Source organism: Prionailurus bengalensis, chromosome B4 (genome assembly GCF_016509475.1).
Source record: "Prionailurus bengalensis isolate Pbe53 chromosome B4, Fcat_Pben_1.1_paternal_pri, whole genome shotgun sequence".
In the NCBI taxonomy this organism is placed as follows: Eukaryota; Metazoa; Chordata; class Mammalia; order Carnivora; family Felidae; genus Prionailurus; species Prionailurus bengalensis.
The window spans coordinates 79304377-79319787 of NC_057358.1; the positions used below are offsets into that span (position 1 = coordinate 79304377).

The 15411-nt window shown below is 45.1% G+C and overlaps 1 protein-coding gene across 3 annotated transcripts in view; it reads right to left on the reverse strand.

Moving 5' to 3' along the window:
- Positions 1–15411, reverse strand: part of CSAD (cysteine sulfinic acid decarboxylase) — a 31134-nt gene that overhangs the window by 13446 nt on the left and 2277 nt on the right. For 2 of the 3 annotated variants that reach the window (XM_043564048.1, XM_043564049.1), the window contains exons 2-4: positions 662–798; positions 274–400; positions 101–191 (exon numbers count right to left, since the gene is read on the reverse strand). In XM_043564048.1, coding sequence (XP_043419983.1) covers positions 101–191; positions 274–400; positions 662–787 — 344 coding nt within the window. In that variant the 5' untranslated portion in view covers positions 788–798. Of the gene's footprint in view, positions 1–100; positions 192–273; positions 401–661; positions 799–1044; positions 2846–15411 lie in introns of those variants that run through there. The other variant, XM_043564047.1, reaches the window with a different exon arrangement.

Consider the following 15411-nt stretch of genomic DNA (forward strand, 5'->3'; position numbering starts at 1 on the left):
GGGGTGGGGAGCAAAACCATTCTCCTCCTTCCCCCAGGGCTATGTCTCCCCGAAACCCAATCCTTTGGAGGGTGGGGGAAGTGGCCTTGGGAAGACTCACTGGCTGGTGTTGAGGCTCTCAGTGATAACGCGCCCGGCCAGAGAGTGGGGATCCAACCCTGAGAAGAGCTGGTTGAAGAAGTGCGGGTGACCTGGACAAGGGGGGCGGGGAGCTCAGAGTGGAGCTGCTGGGGCGAACTCCGGCCACTCCTCCCGCCACGACCCAGGACCCACAGGTCTTCACGCTATAGCGGATCACCGCCCGGCACCGCGCCAGGATCTGCTCTGGTGCCTCGCCCTGGCTGCGCAACTCCAGATCCAGAAGCCGCTTCAGCTCCTCTGGCTCCTTCCACTCGCAGACCTAGCAAGAGAAGCAGGGGATTCTGGGGGCCCGTGGACACTCCACCAACTGGCTGCCCGAGCCACATCTCAACTTGCACTGAAAACGAGTTAGAAATATTTCCAAAGCAACTCATGAACCAGGGTAAAGACGGTGTGACCCAGGATAGAATCCCTGAGGCACCCAGTGAGACAGTGATGAATTCTGGAGAGAAGCCTGGTGGGAGGAGGACAGTTCTGAGCCAGGTGTGGTGCGCGGCAGGAGGAGGGGGAAAGGACCCACCTTCTCCGAAGCACTGGTTCCTTTCCGAATGACCTCATCCACCACAATCCCAAACACATCCCGGAGCAAGGCTTCGGCAGCCACCGGGTCCCCATCAAGGGAGAAGAGTGGTTTCGAGTCAGCCATCAGGATAAAATCTGTGAGCAAAGCAGGAGTTATTCCCTACTCAGCCTGTGTACTCCACCTGGAACTGACCAGCGAGAATCCCAACCCCCATAACAGGCCTATGGCCCGAGTCCTGCAGCCCAGTCCCAGCCTTCACTGTACAGACAAGGGCAAGTGAGGGCCCAGGGAGAAAGTCAGTAGCAACAGCAGGAAAGTTAGTGGTGAGCAGGTGGAAACTCGTGGCCACTGCCCACGCAAGGCAAAGATGAGAGGCGTACCTTTCCACTCAGGTCTCCGTTCAAGTGAGCCAGAGGCAGGGCACACAACTAACTTTGAGAGTGTTAGGACCAGGACAGCAGAGGGGGTGACGTATAGGCAGCAGTCACATGACCATGAGATCACTCTCATGACCCTTGCCCCTAAGAGAACTTACAGATTTGGGACAGGGACAGCGGGTTAAGTCCCTGAATAATCATTAGCTAACATGAAGAAGGGGGAGATGAGATGAAAGGCAAAAACATTAACATCAGGGTTAAGAGAACAGCCAGCAGGACTAGAGAATGAGAGAGCTGAAGTGGGACCTGGCTGCGACCACCACGACCACAGGGAGGACGTGGGGAATGTTCAGCAGGGAGATGAGGGCAGCCGGGGCAGGAAACCGCCGCAGGTGACCCTGGAGACCGAGGGGGAGGGAGCCTGAGAGAGAGAGACAGGTGGAGGTGAAATGGTTTATCTCTTTGCATCCCAACCCCCAGAGGCTTTTCAGACCCATCCCGATTTCCAAAGTCCTCTCCTAGAGCGGGAAGAAAAAGGGGTTATGTTGAGGAAGCATTTTGTTAAACAAGTGTCATCCTGTGCCCCGCAGGCTGAGAGTGCTCAATACACAGAAAGCAGTTGTTGGAAGTGAGTACCAACTGTGTTCACGACAGGGTGCTGGGGACTGAGAAAGTCCCCCTGTCTGCTGGGAGGACACAGATGCACCTGCAACAGTCACAGCCCAGGGCAGGCTGGATGCGGCCCCCAAGGGCTATTGAGGAAAAGAGGAGATGGGTGGAGGCTGAAGGCTGGGGAAGACGTGTAGTGGGACTGGGGCTGAATCTTGAAAGTGGGCAGGAGAAATGGGATTGGCGAAAGTGGGGGGTGGGGGTGGGGAGAGGCATTCGGGGACAGGGGGCTGCCATGAGCTAACATGGGAACAGAGTATGGAAGGTCAGTGAAGGCGCCAGGCTGGCTGGAGGGAGGTCTGCAAAGATGATATGGGAGCAAAGGCAGGGTGGGCAGGGCTGCAGGATGATGGGGAGGCTTGAGTGCCACCTAGGCCCAAGGATCTGGATTTTATCCTGCAGAAAACAGGAGGCCATTGAAAGACTCTGTGGCATGGAATAATGTGATGAAAGTGACGCTCAGAAGACCAGTATATGGCACAGGGTTGCAGAATTAACAGGGCGTTGCTGCAAACCAGGCAAGAAGTGATCCACATCTGAATAAGGGTGGCGTGGGTAGGAAAGGACAGAGGAATGAGGAGGTCAGCCCAAAGTGCTGATGAACTGCTAGAACAGAAAGCAGATTCAAGAGTCAGGGTACAGCTAAAGCCTTGTAATGGGCTCCACTCCCCATGGGAGAGAATGTTCGGAGAGATGGTCAAGGAGAGAAGGGAAATCCAAGGCTTAGGAACCCTCGCCCCAAATGAGGGGGCGAGAGGATCCAGGAAACATGAAGAGGAACCTTCCTCAAAGTGGGCTGCTCTGATATAATCTGTCAACAGCTGCTGGAACCCTGCACTAGTTGAAAACACAGGTTCAAGGGACCGTAGTGGTCCCACCCTTAAACTTTCCCTCAGCAGACTGGGTTTGGGGAAAATAGGAGAGCTGACCCAGGCCTTGCGAATGAAAGAGTCAATCCTTCATCAATGTCACTTTAGCTCTCCTGACAGGTGGCAGCTGTGGGGTGTTTGGGTGGAGAGACTTGAGGGAGAGAAGCAGAGGAAGACAGCACTTACTATATGCCACACTCTACTTAATATGTATTATCATCATCTTTGCAACTGTTTAGGGTAAGTTTATTACCCACATTTAAATTTTTTTTTTTAATTTTTTTTTCCACGTTTTTATTTATTTTTGGGACAGAGAGAGACAGAGCATGAACGGGGGAGGGGCAGAGAGAGAGGGAGACACAGAATCGGAAACAGGCTCCAGGCTCCAAGCCATCAGCCCAGAGCCTGACGCGGGGCTCGAACTCCTGGACCGCGAGATCGTGACCTGGCTGAAGTCGGACGCTTAACCGACTGCGCCACCCAGGCGCCCCTTAAATTTTTTTTAATGTTTATTTTTGAGAGGGGGGTAGGGACAGAGAGAGAGAAGGATACACAGAATCTGAAGCAGGCTCCAGGCTCTGAGCTGTCAACACAGAGCCCGACACAGGGCTCGAACCCACAAGCAGTGAGATCATGGCCTGAGCCAAAATCAGACCCTTGACCCAATGAGACACCCAGGTGCCCCTATTACCAACATTTAAAGGTGAGGAAGAGGTACCTCTAAGATTCCAGAGGTACTATGTATATCACTTGTTGAGATCACGCAGCCGGCATGTGGCCAAGCTGGGTCTGAACCCACGTGTGTCAGGCTCTGAGGCCCCTGCTCCTAACCATTATGCTCAATTGCCTCTCACGCGGCTCTCTCGGGCACTGAGTTTGCTGTGGTGCAAAGACCACTGGGCCAGAAGTGAGAATGCTTCAGGGCCTCAGTTTCTGTAAAATAAGGGGTTTTCAAGACAGAACCCCTAAGGCATCTACTGGTGTTCACAGGAGCTCAGTGTGGGTAGAAAACAGGTTGCCAGGTTTGTAAGGAGGGAACAGCTGGTGAGCAACGAGAGACCCCTGCCAGGAGGGAGGCTTTTCCCAAAGCTCGGAAGAGAGGGTCTACAGGGAAGACTGTGTGTGGCCGCCTTCCCAGCACCTGCTTTACCCATTCTACCTCAGTCATGGCTCAGAAATGAAAACTGGAGGTGAGGGCTCTAGCACTCCCAGTTTCCTCCAGGGATAAACGGGGAGATGAGACATCACTACCCTTGTTCCCCATACGCAATCCTGCCCTGGGAACCTTAGAGAGGGAAGCGCCCCTGCCTGCAAAGAGTTTTTCTTTTTAAAAGGAAGAAGGACAAAAGCAAAGAAACATGAATGGAGTTAGGAACAGCTAGCCCCTAGCTGAGAAGATGGTGGTAGGAACAAGTAGCGTTTGTTAAAAAATTCACAAGTTTCTTCCAATTTCATGGGATCTCTAGTCCATCGACTCCTCTAACCATCAACTCCCACACCTGTATTCCTTTCACTTTTGCAACCCAGATTGTATGTTCTGTCGTTTCAACCACTCTTTGTGCAAAATCCTCAACTCCCCGGCCCTTTGGTGCTTCCACCAAATCCACCCGGTGAAACCCCACTCCAATTGGCCAGTCCTTCTCTTACCAAATCCACCAGGACTACTGGATTCTGCTAGTAAAAGCCACCCAACCATTCAAATCAACATCGCTACAAATTCATGGTCTCCGTGCTCATTCCGATTAAACACAGCAGGTTAAACACCTACGTTTACCGCTCTTCCTTCCTGAAACTGCTAAAATTGCATCAGTGAAATTTTAAAGCCAGGAGAATAAAGCAAATGAGAAGAGAGACAAGAGGTGAGAGATGTCATTAATCATAGACGATAGAAAGCAGATGAGAAGTGGTAACTGGTTTAGCAAATGGCAGAAAGTCAAACCAGTGTGTCCGCAGAAGGCCATGCCAATGGGAAACGAGCTGGTTCTTGGGGCAGAAGCCCAGAAGGGCTCAGGAATTAAAAACACCAGCCATCTTGGAAGGCAGGAAGGAGTTGTGTAAGTTTGTGTAACGAGCAGTTAAACCCGCACTCTCCTCCCCCAACCTGTTCAGCCGGGAAACTCTCCTTCTTTCCCCCGACTTCCAAAGAAAGCAAGAGATTTGTTTTCTAGAGAAAATGAAACAGGTAGGGTGGGACTTAGGGAGGCCAGGGAAGCACAGCAGGTGAGTATGAGGCATTGCACTGAGTGGAGGAGGGTGAGAAGGAAGTGACTATCACATCAGCTCCTTTCTTCTAATCAGCATTCAGAACCAGTGGCCAGGGGTGAGCCTTCTAGGGCCAGGAGACTAGAGGGTTCCTCTCCAGAGAAACTGACCTTGATAGCCCCAGAGAAAAGATCTCCTGACGCTCTTATCTCAGTCTTCACCTGATCACCCGGTCAGTGGTGCCCACAAGTCAATATGGCCTACCCACACACTTGGGCCTTCTAATACGCCTGAGTGCCTCCCTCTTCGATGGGAGCGGCCAGCCAGCCAGAGTTACCAGACCCTTGAGAAAAGCCCCTAACCTGAACCACAGAGGTAAAAAGACAAACTGAAAAAAGGCATTTGGTGGAAGAAGAGAAATGCAGGGAGAAGAAAGCCTCAAAATTTCAAGAAGATATTGCATTCATTAAAAAATAGGTCGCCCTCAAAAAGGAATACTCAGAGAACATGAAGAAGCTCTAGGATTTTAAAAATATGACAACTGAAATGAAAAATTAGAAATAAAAGGAAGCCAAGAAAATCACACAGAAAGATAAAAATATAAAGGGATGGATAAAGAAAAGAACTTTAGATCAATCCACAAGGCCCAATAGTCGAGTAATAAAAGTTTCAGAAATAGACGGGAGGAGAAAAGGAGGAAGGAAATCAAAGACATCTATAAAGAACAGAAAGATAGATTAAATTTTTTTTTTACATTTATTTATTTTTGAGAAAGAAAGTGAGACAAAGCATGAGCAGGGGAGGGATAGAGAGACAGAAGGAGACACAGAAGCTGAAGCAGGCTCCAGGCTCTGAGTAAGTGGTCAGCACAGAGCCTGATGCGGGGCACGAACCCACGAACTGTGAGATCATGACCTGAGATGAAGTCAGATGCTCAACCGACTGAGCCACCCAGGCTCCCCAGAACAGAAAGATAGATTAAAAGAATCCACTGAATGACCAAAACAAAGACAGATTATAATATTATTTTAGAACAATGGGGGATCTGAAGACTTCCAGAGATAAAACAAAACAAACAAATACACCAAAACCAGGTCATAGACAAAAGACAGGAGAAGCAGACCAAATCAAATACCTCCAACACAGGAGAGAGATGAAGGGAATCCCAGGGACTGTAATGAAGGCAGTAACCATATTCAGAGGATAAAAGCACTCAGTTTTGTGTTATCTGCCCTCTGGATACCTCCCCCCCTCCCCACCGCCTCCAACTTCCTCCTTCTCTTCTTCCCTTCCTTCTTTCAGTATTTGTTCAGTATCTAGTACGTACCAAGCACTTTGGTGGCCGCTAGAGGTACAATAGAGAGCAAAAGACCATAGCCCTAGGGGAACCTGGCTGGCTCAGTCAGTGAGTTCAAGCCCCATGTTGGGCATAGTGCTTACTTAATTAAAAGGGTGGGGGATGGAAATGCCATAGCTCTGTCATGAAGCTCACAGTCTAAGCAAGGTCACTGGTGAGCCAACTCTCATGCACAGAGGTGGTTTTGTTTGGCTTGTATAGTATGTTTTGTTTGTTTGTTTACATAATCTCTAGGCCCAATGTGGGGCTCGAATTCAGGACCCCAAGATCAAGAGCCACATGCTCTGCCAACTGAGCCAGCGAGGTGCCCCTGTTTTAAAACTTTGAAAAGTGAATGGGGCGCCTGGGTGGCGCAGTCGGTTAAGCGTCCGACTTCAGCCAGGTCACGATCTCGCGGTCCGTGAGTTCGAGCCCCGCGTCAGGCTCTGGGCTGATGGCTCGGAGCCTGGAGCCTGCTTCCGATTCTGTGTCTCCCTCTCTCTCTGCCCCTCCCCCGTTCATGCTCTGTCTCTCTCTGTCCCAAAAATAAATTTAAAAAGTTGAAAAAAAATTAAAAAAAAAAACTTTGAAAAGTGATTGACAATACTATAACTTCCAGCTCCTCGTGAAAAAAATCAGAAGGCCTGGCAATCATCTGTAGTTGGAGCTGACCCTTTATTATTATTGCAGTTTTGCATTCATGCTTTCTTTCCGATTTTTATTTTTGAGTAAGCACTATATTCAGGTAGTTCAAAAATCAAAATATATAAAAAATATTAATAGTGAAAAGTCTAATTCCCAACCATTCCATGTGCCCCATTCCCCCTTCCGCTCCCACAGGTAACCATTTTTAATAGTTTCTTGGGTAATCTTTCAGAGTTTTTACTGTAAATACTAACAAATGTGACTATGTATTCTTACTTTCTCTCTTTTCACACAAATGATAGCATATAATCACTGATTTGTATCTTGTTTTCTTTCAGTTAACAATATATAGGTGACCTTTTATCAGCATATATAGAACTTCTATATTCTTTTTTTAAGTTTATTTATTTTGAGAGAGAGAGAGAGAGAGAGAGAGAGAGAGCGCAAGTGGGGGAGGGGTGGAGAGAGTGATAGGGAGAGAGAGAAGATCTCAAGCAGGCTCTGCACTGTCAGTGCAAGCCCAATGCAGGGCTCAAACTCTCATATCGCGAGATCATGACCTGAGCCAAAGTCGGATGCTTAATCGACTGAGCCACCCAGGCGCCCTATTCTTTTTTAAATAGAACAGCTTTATTGAGATATAATTTACATGTCACAAAACAAACCCCTTTACATTGTGCATTTCAGTGGTGTTTTTTATATATACGGTAACAAAATTGTGCAGCCACCATCACTAATTCTAGAACATTTTCATCACCCCAAAAAGAAACTCATCAGTGGTCACTCCTCATTCTCCATTTCCCACCCCCTTATACCTCCAGCCACCACTAACCTATTTTCTGCCTCTACACATTTGCTTATTCCAGACATTTCATATAAATAGACGCATACAATATATGATCTTCTGCGACTGGCTTCTGTTACTGAACATAATGTTTTCAAGGTTCATTCATTTTTGTAGCACATAGCGGCTACATATCGGAACTTCATTCCCTTTTACAGCCAAATAATCCATCACATGGATATACCACGTTTTATTTATCTATTCACCAACTTACGGACCTTTGGGTTGTGTCTACTTTTTGGCTATTGTGAACAGCGCTGCTGTGAACATAAATGTACAGGTTTTTGTGTGGGCACATGTCTTCAATTTTCCGGGGTATGTAGCTGGTAGTGGAATCGCTGGGTCGTATAGTAACTCTGTGTTTCACTTTTTGAGGAACTACCAAACTGCGTTCCAAAGTGCCAGTACCATCCTACATTCCCATCAGTATTGGACAAGGGTTCCAATTTCTCCAAATCCTTGTCAGACTTACTATTATCTCTTTTATTTATTTTTTATTTATTTTTTATTTTTTAAAAAAAATTTTTTTAAGGTTTATTCATTTCTCAGAGACAGAGAGACAGAGGGTGAGTGGGGGAGGGGCAGAGAGAGAGAGGGAGACACAGAATCAGAAACAGGCTTCAGGCTCTGAGCTGTCAGCACAGATCCTGATGCGGGGCTTGAACTCGTGGACCACGAGATCATGACCTGAGCCGAAGTCGGACGCCCAACTGACTGAGCCACCCAGGTGCCCCTATTATCTCTTTTATTACAGCCATCTGCATTTGTTATTTTGATAAGGATTGCCAACTTCCGGAGGGTACCAGTATATGAAAGTGCCCGTGATCTTGGCCTCGGTGGCAGAGTATGCCTATCAAACTTCTGAATCTTTTTAATTTGAGTACAATATGATATCTTAGAATGGTTTCATTTTAGTTGAACATCTGCATTAGTCAATTTTGCCGTGGTAACTAACGGCTTCAAAATCCCACGGGCTTGCAACAACAGAAGTTTATTTCTCTTTCATGGTTTACATTGGTGGTGGGGTTGGCTCTAGGCCTGACCCACGTGCCTTTATTCCACGATCCAGCATGAAGGAACAGCCCCTATCTGGGACACGATGTTCTCATGGCAGAAGGAAAGGAACAAAGGCAGAGAAAACCACGCAACGACTCTTAAAAATTCTGCTCATACCTGGCATATGGCACATCCGCTCATATCTCATTGACCAAGGCAAACCCCAGGGCAGCGGGGTGAGGATGTATGTTCCTCTCACAGGGGGCTGCTGCAAAGCTCACGGCGATGGGTGAAGATGTAATCTCTCATCACAAGGTCATGAGACATAGGCCCTTAAAATTTTGCACTCTGTTTCACCTCAGTCCACACCAGCCCACCTCACTCATCTACATTGCCTGCCTGGCCCTATAGATATCCAAGTTGAAACCACTGGTCTAAACGCTTCCTCTCCTTTTCCCTCAAGGATACCCTCTCGGTTATCCCCTCACTTCTTCAACTCTCCTTCCTACTACTTCTTTCTCACAGCATTTTAAATAGCTTAAACCAAGGGGCGCCTGGGTGGCTCAGTGGGTTAAGTGTCTGACTTCGGCTCAGGTCATGATCGCATGGTTCATGGGTTCAAGCCCCCGCGTCAGGCCCTGTGCTGACAGCTCGGAGCCTGGAGCCTGCTTCAGATTCTGTCTCTCTCTCTCTCTCCCTGTCCCTCCCCCACTCGTGCTATCTCAAAAATAAACATTAATAAACAAACAAATAAATAAATAAATAAATAGTTTAAACCTCACACATTCCCACTCCAGCCGCCCCCTACCTTCCTAAAAGGGCTGTCCCCACTCCATCTTCATTTTCTCTCCTCTCACGCTTTCCTCAGCCCACCACATAGCTTCCACCTTCAAAGCCACCAAGAACTTCCAAATCCAATGGGTACATATCACCCTTATCCGAGCAACATTTTCTTTCACTGGCTCCATTGGATTACCACCAACTGTTTCTCAGTTCCCTTTGCATTTTCACCTTCCCCTGGCCCTCCCTGAAATGCTGGAGTCCCTCAGGGCTCTGTCCCAATGCTTCTTTTACCTGTAATCTGCACCACTCCCTAGACAACTGCATCTGTGCTTTGGGCTACCTCCTGGTAGCTCCTCCATTCCAGACCTCTCTCCTGAGTCCACGTCCAGGAAGGAAGCCGCCTGCCCAACTTAGAAGTCTCATGGGCACTTCATACTCAGTAGCTCCAAAACTGAACTCAACATCAGCCCTCTCAAATACACTCTTCTTAGGTGTCCTGGTTTGATGAATGGCAACCATCTTCCACTGGTTACTCAAATCTAGATTCTGACTGTTCTCCTGCCTCCTCATCCTCGACTGATTTTTTTTTCTTTTTCATTTAATCCTCAAATATTGTCACATCTTTCTCTCATTCAAAAACATCAGCATCACAGTAAAACCTGGATAAAGCTTCACTTTTTTCCTATGGGCTATGTTGCAAAATTCCTTTCCTTAAAAAAAAACACCTTAAGGGGAAAATGATGACCTTCTAGTGGAGAAACCTGGTGGACCACCTTACCCAAGATTCAAGGCAACATCACCAATAATGGGATAGACTGACATACCAGCCCTTCTGATGTGAGGCATTGAGAAGCACTCAACATCACTCATGTCACATTTCTGCCAAAAATGCATAACCTGAATTTAATGGTGAGGAAACAGGCATATCTAAATTGAGTGTAATTCTACAAAATAACTAACTCGTTATTTTCTCTTTTTTTTTTCATGTTTTTATTTTTGAAAGAGACATAATATGAGTACGGGAGGGGCAGAGAGAGAGGGAGACACAGAATCTGAAGCAGGATCCAGGCTCTGAGCTGTCAGTACAGACTCTGACATGGGGCTCAAACTCACGAACTGTGAGATCATGACCTGAGCCCAAGTCAGACGCTTAACTGACTGAGCAACCCAAGCACCCCAGTAACTTGTTATTTTCAAAAATGTCAGCATCGTGAAAATCAAAGAAATATTGAGGAAATGTTCCAGAAATAGAGACATTACAATCAAAAGGAATGTTTGAGGGGCACCTGGGTGGCTCAGTCGGTTAAGCGGTTAAGTGTCTGACTCCTGATTTCAGTTCAGGTCATGATCTCTTGGTCATGAGATCAAGGGCCATGTCGGGCTTAGCACAGAGCTCCGAGCCTGCTTGGGATTCTCTCTCTCTCTCTGCTCTTCCCCCAATCCTACTCTCTCTCTCAAAAAAAAAAAAAAAAAAATTTAAAAAGGAATGTGTGAACTTAAATCGGCTCCTGGATAAGGAAGAAAAAACCTGCCACAAAGACCATTATTGGAACAACTGGTGGAAACTAACTGTGCATGGCATCATAAATATTAGTATTCGGTCAGTGTTAAATTTCCTGAATTTGATCACTGGATTGTGGTTATGTAAGAGAATATTCTTACATATGCGGAAACATTTAGCAGAAAAGGAGCATGATATCTGCAACTTGCTCTCAGGTCAGAAAAAGGCAACACTTTATGTATCTATAAACATTTTTAGAAAAAGAACAGCTTTATTAAGATATGACTCACATACCAGGAAGTTCACCCTTTTAAATTGTACAATTCAGTGGGCTGTTTTTTTTTTTTAGGATATTCACAAAGTTGTACGTCGTTCACATTTTTAATTCCAGAACATTTTCATCACCCCAAAGAGAAACCCCATACCTGTTAGCAGTCATTCCCCATGCATTTTTTAAAGACTTTAAAAAGATGGAAAAAGCCTTCAAAATATTAATAACAGTTATTCCTGGATATTGGAATTATAGATTATTTTCATTTTCTTTTCTAAATTTTTTTTCACGTTATTTTGAGAGACAAGAGAGCATGCATGCACAACAGAGGAGGGGCAGAGAGAGAGGAAGAGAGAATCCCAAGCAGGCTCCCACAATGTCAGCACAGAGCCTGACATGGGGCTCAATCTCACGAACCATGTGATCATGACCTGAGCCAAAATCAAGAGCAGATGCTTAACTGACTGAGCCACCCAGGTGCCCCTATTTTGATTTTCTTATACACCTATACTTCTAAAACTTTATATGATAACTTCATATTACTTGTGTAATTAAAATAAAGGTTATTATTATTTTTTAATTTTTTAACGTTTTTTTTATTTTTGAGACAGAGAGAGACAGAGTATGAACAGGGGAGGGGCAGAGAGAGAGGGAGACACAGTATCTGAAATGGGCTCCAGGCTCTGACCTGTCAGCACAGAGCCCGACGCGGGGCTCGAACTCACGGACCGTGAGATCATGACCTGAGCCGAAGTCGGACGCTTAACCGACTGAGCCACCCAGGCGCCCCAGTTATTATTTTTTTTAATGTTTATTTATTTCTGAGACAGAGAAGGACAGAGCACGAGTGGGGGAGGGGCAGAGAGAGAGGGAGACACAAAATCTGAAACAGGCTCCAGGCTCTGAGCTGTCAGCACAGAGCCCGATGCAGGGCTCAAACCCACGAACCTGAGATCATGACCTGAGCCAAAGTTGGACGCTCAACCGACTGAGCCACCCAGGCGCCCCGTAAAATAAAGGTTATTTTTAATCAACAAGAAAAATTAAGGAATTTAAGGAGCAGTAAGAACTCTAAAATATAAAAAATCACCAGGCTCAAGAATGGCCCTAGTACCTCACATGGTTTCCCAACTCCTTGATCCACTATCATTAAAAAGGTCTAACTGGTCACAAAGGTAGCCAGCTATATAGTGCTCATCTCTATTACACAACCCAAAAGGCTCTCAGAGAGAGGAACGAGCTCAGCTAGTTCAGCAAACACTGACTCAGTATCTGCCTGGGGGGCTGTGTCTGCCCTGTGAGCTCCAGCTGACAGACCAGTAGGGAGGTGGACAGGTAAAATAAAGGCTCACTTGCCACAATAGAATGGAATGCTCACAAGGAAAGGCAGGGCTGGTTAATTCTGCTCAGATTGGCCCAGGGCAGTCTTCAAAGGGAAAACGTTCAGGTCTTAAAGGCGATAAAGAGCTGGTGCAGGAAAAGACTAATCAAGAATCTGTTAGGATACTATTTGAATAACTGATAGGGTGGGCCTGAGCGCAGAGCAGCGCCAAAGAAGTTAGGGAAGTCACGCAGGAGGAGGCCTGCCTGTGGGCAAAAAAGACCAGGGCAGTTTCTTAAAGCACTTTCTGCCAGGCTAATTGTTAGAAAGTGACACCGACCTCTGTACTGTCCACCTGCTAACAAATCCCATGGACTCAATACCCACATCCATAAAGGCACCAATTCTCTTTATATGTACAGTGATTTCTCTGCTTCTAGATTGTAAAGTCCTGGGGGGTTAAGGTCTTATCTTTAAGGAAAGCACTAAATACAAAACAGGCACTCAAAAAAAAAAAAAAAAAAAGATAGTTTTCATCTTCCCAACTCTCCACTCCCTTCCCCCAAGGGCTTGCACAAAGGCACTCAATAAACATTTGGATGAATAGACCAACTATTACCTGATACTGAAGAATAATGCTGCATTCCACTTACATTTTATTTGCATAGACCAAAAATCTGTATTAATGATAACTTAGAAAATTTGCAAAGGGTTTTCTTCTTTCTCAAAGCCTTCTCATCTATGACCTCATTTGATCCTGGCAGTAGTGCCAGAAATTAGCCGGAAAGGTATTTATTTATTCGCCCCAGCTTTCAAGATGAGGACTCTCAGTCCAGAGTTAATTTGTCCAAGATTACAAAGGAGACACGGCAGCAAGCCTAGATCTCTGATTTTCTGAATTCTAGGCTAGTACCTCTCCCACTACAGTATTGGTTACTTTTAGGTCTGGCATTTCTAAATACCTCTTACCATACACAAAAATAAACAGCAGAGAGAAAGACAAAAGCTGAAAATATACAACTATAAGAATGTCAGAAGGAACTGTGGGGAGAGACTTTTTTTTGTAATGTTTATTTTTGAGAGAGAGACAGAGTACAAGTAGAGGAGGAGCAGGGAGAGAGAGGGAGATACAGAATCCAAAGCAGGCTCCAAGCCGTCAGCACAGAGCCCAATGTGGGGCTCGAACACACACACCAAGAGATCATGACCTGAGCCAAAGTCGGACGCTTAACCAAGTAAGCCACCCAGGTGCCCCAAAGAGACTCTTAACAATAGAGAACAAACTGAGGGTTGACAGAGGGAAGTGTGTGGAGGATGGGCTAGATGGGTGATAGGTATTAAGGAGGGCACTTTTTACGATGGGCACTGGGTGTTGTATGTACATGATCACTGAGTTCTACTCCTGAAACCAATATTGCACTACATGTTAACTGACTAAATTTAAAAAAAAGAAAAGAAAAAGAAGGAACTACAGGGAAATATTTTTTTTAATCTTGAGATAGCATCAGAGAAACCCAAAAGCTGCAGGCAGATTTGACTATGGATAACTTCTAAAATTCTGTATAGAGAAAGACACCATTAAAGTGGTTAAAGATAACTCATGGCTTTATCCCCCCATTATTTTACCCACTCCATGTTTTCCAAAACAATTTTTGCTCTCTTTGCAATTATTCTTTTCCATCAAAAATTTAAAATCAGACTAAGTTCCATGCAAAGTCCTGTTTTAATTAGAACTTAACTTAATCTAAGGCAAAAACTTATGCTGTTACACAGTGTTTCTATTCACAGACATGGTAAAACTCTTCATTTAACTAAGGCCTTTTTGTCTTTCACTAAGATAGTCTGGTTTTCTTAGTATATGACTTGTAGTTTTCTGTTAAACTTATTTCTAGAAATGTAATATTCTTGGGGGCACCTGGGTGGCTCAGTCGGTCAAGCATCCGACTTCGGCTCAGGTCTCACAGTTTGTGAGTTCAAGCCCTGAGTCTGGCTCTGTGCTGACAGCTCAGAGCCTGGAGCCTGCCTCAGATTCTGTCTCTCCCTCTCTCCCTGCCCCTCCCCCATTCATGCTCTGTCTCCCTCTCTCAAAAAGAAACATTAAAAAATTTTTAGAAATGTAATATTCTTACTGTGAGATTATTTCATTTTTATGATGTTATTGTTCTTATATTTGATATCTACAATTTTTGTTTGTTAACCTCATATCTGGCCATGCTGCTAAGCTCACTAGTTTTAGTATTTTGTCAATCAATTCCCTTTCTAGATGAATATACCAAATGAAAATAATGAGACTTCTCAATGTCCAGGAGCTCCAGTACAATATTAGCTTTGATGGTAAACATTCCTGTCTTATTCTTATTTTTGATAGGAGATTGCAAATATTTTCACATAAAGCATAACTTGCTCTAAAAAGGGGGGGGGGCTGAAAGACAACTGAAAAACTAAGAGAAAGGATTTTAAATGCATATAACAAGTAAAAAGTTAATATAACTTAGAAAAGAAGCAACAGAAGTTGTCAACTCCAGTATTAGTGACATGCAAGTTTAAACGATGAAATTACTATTTTTCATCTATCAAATTGGCAACTGCGCTGAAAATTCATAGTATCCAGTATTGCTATGTTGTAGGAAATGGAGACATTCACACGTGGTTCTGAGTGAGCATGTAAATTGTTACAAACTGAAATTCAATTTTATAGAATTAAAATTTTAAATGCACATATCCTATCTACAAATCTATAAGCACAAAAGGATACCTATATAAAGATATTCCTTATGGCACTGTTTATAAAACAAAATAATGGAACTAACCTAAATGTTCATCAGGATGAGTCTAGACAAATCAAAGTACCAATATAAGTTGGAATTTTATGCAACAACTGTTAAAATGTTAAAGAACTTAGATGTCTACAATGTAGCACTTGTGTCTTGCAC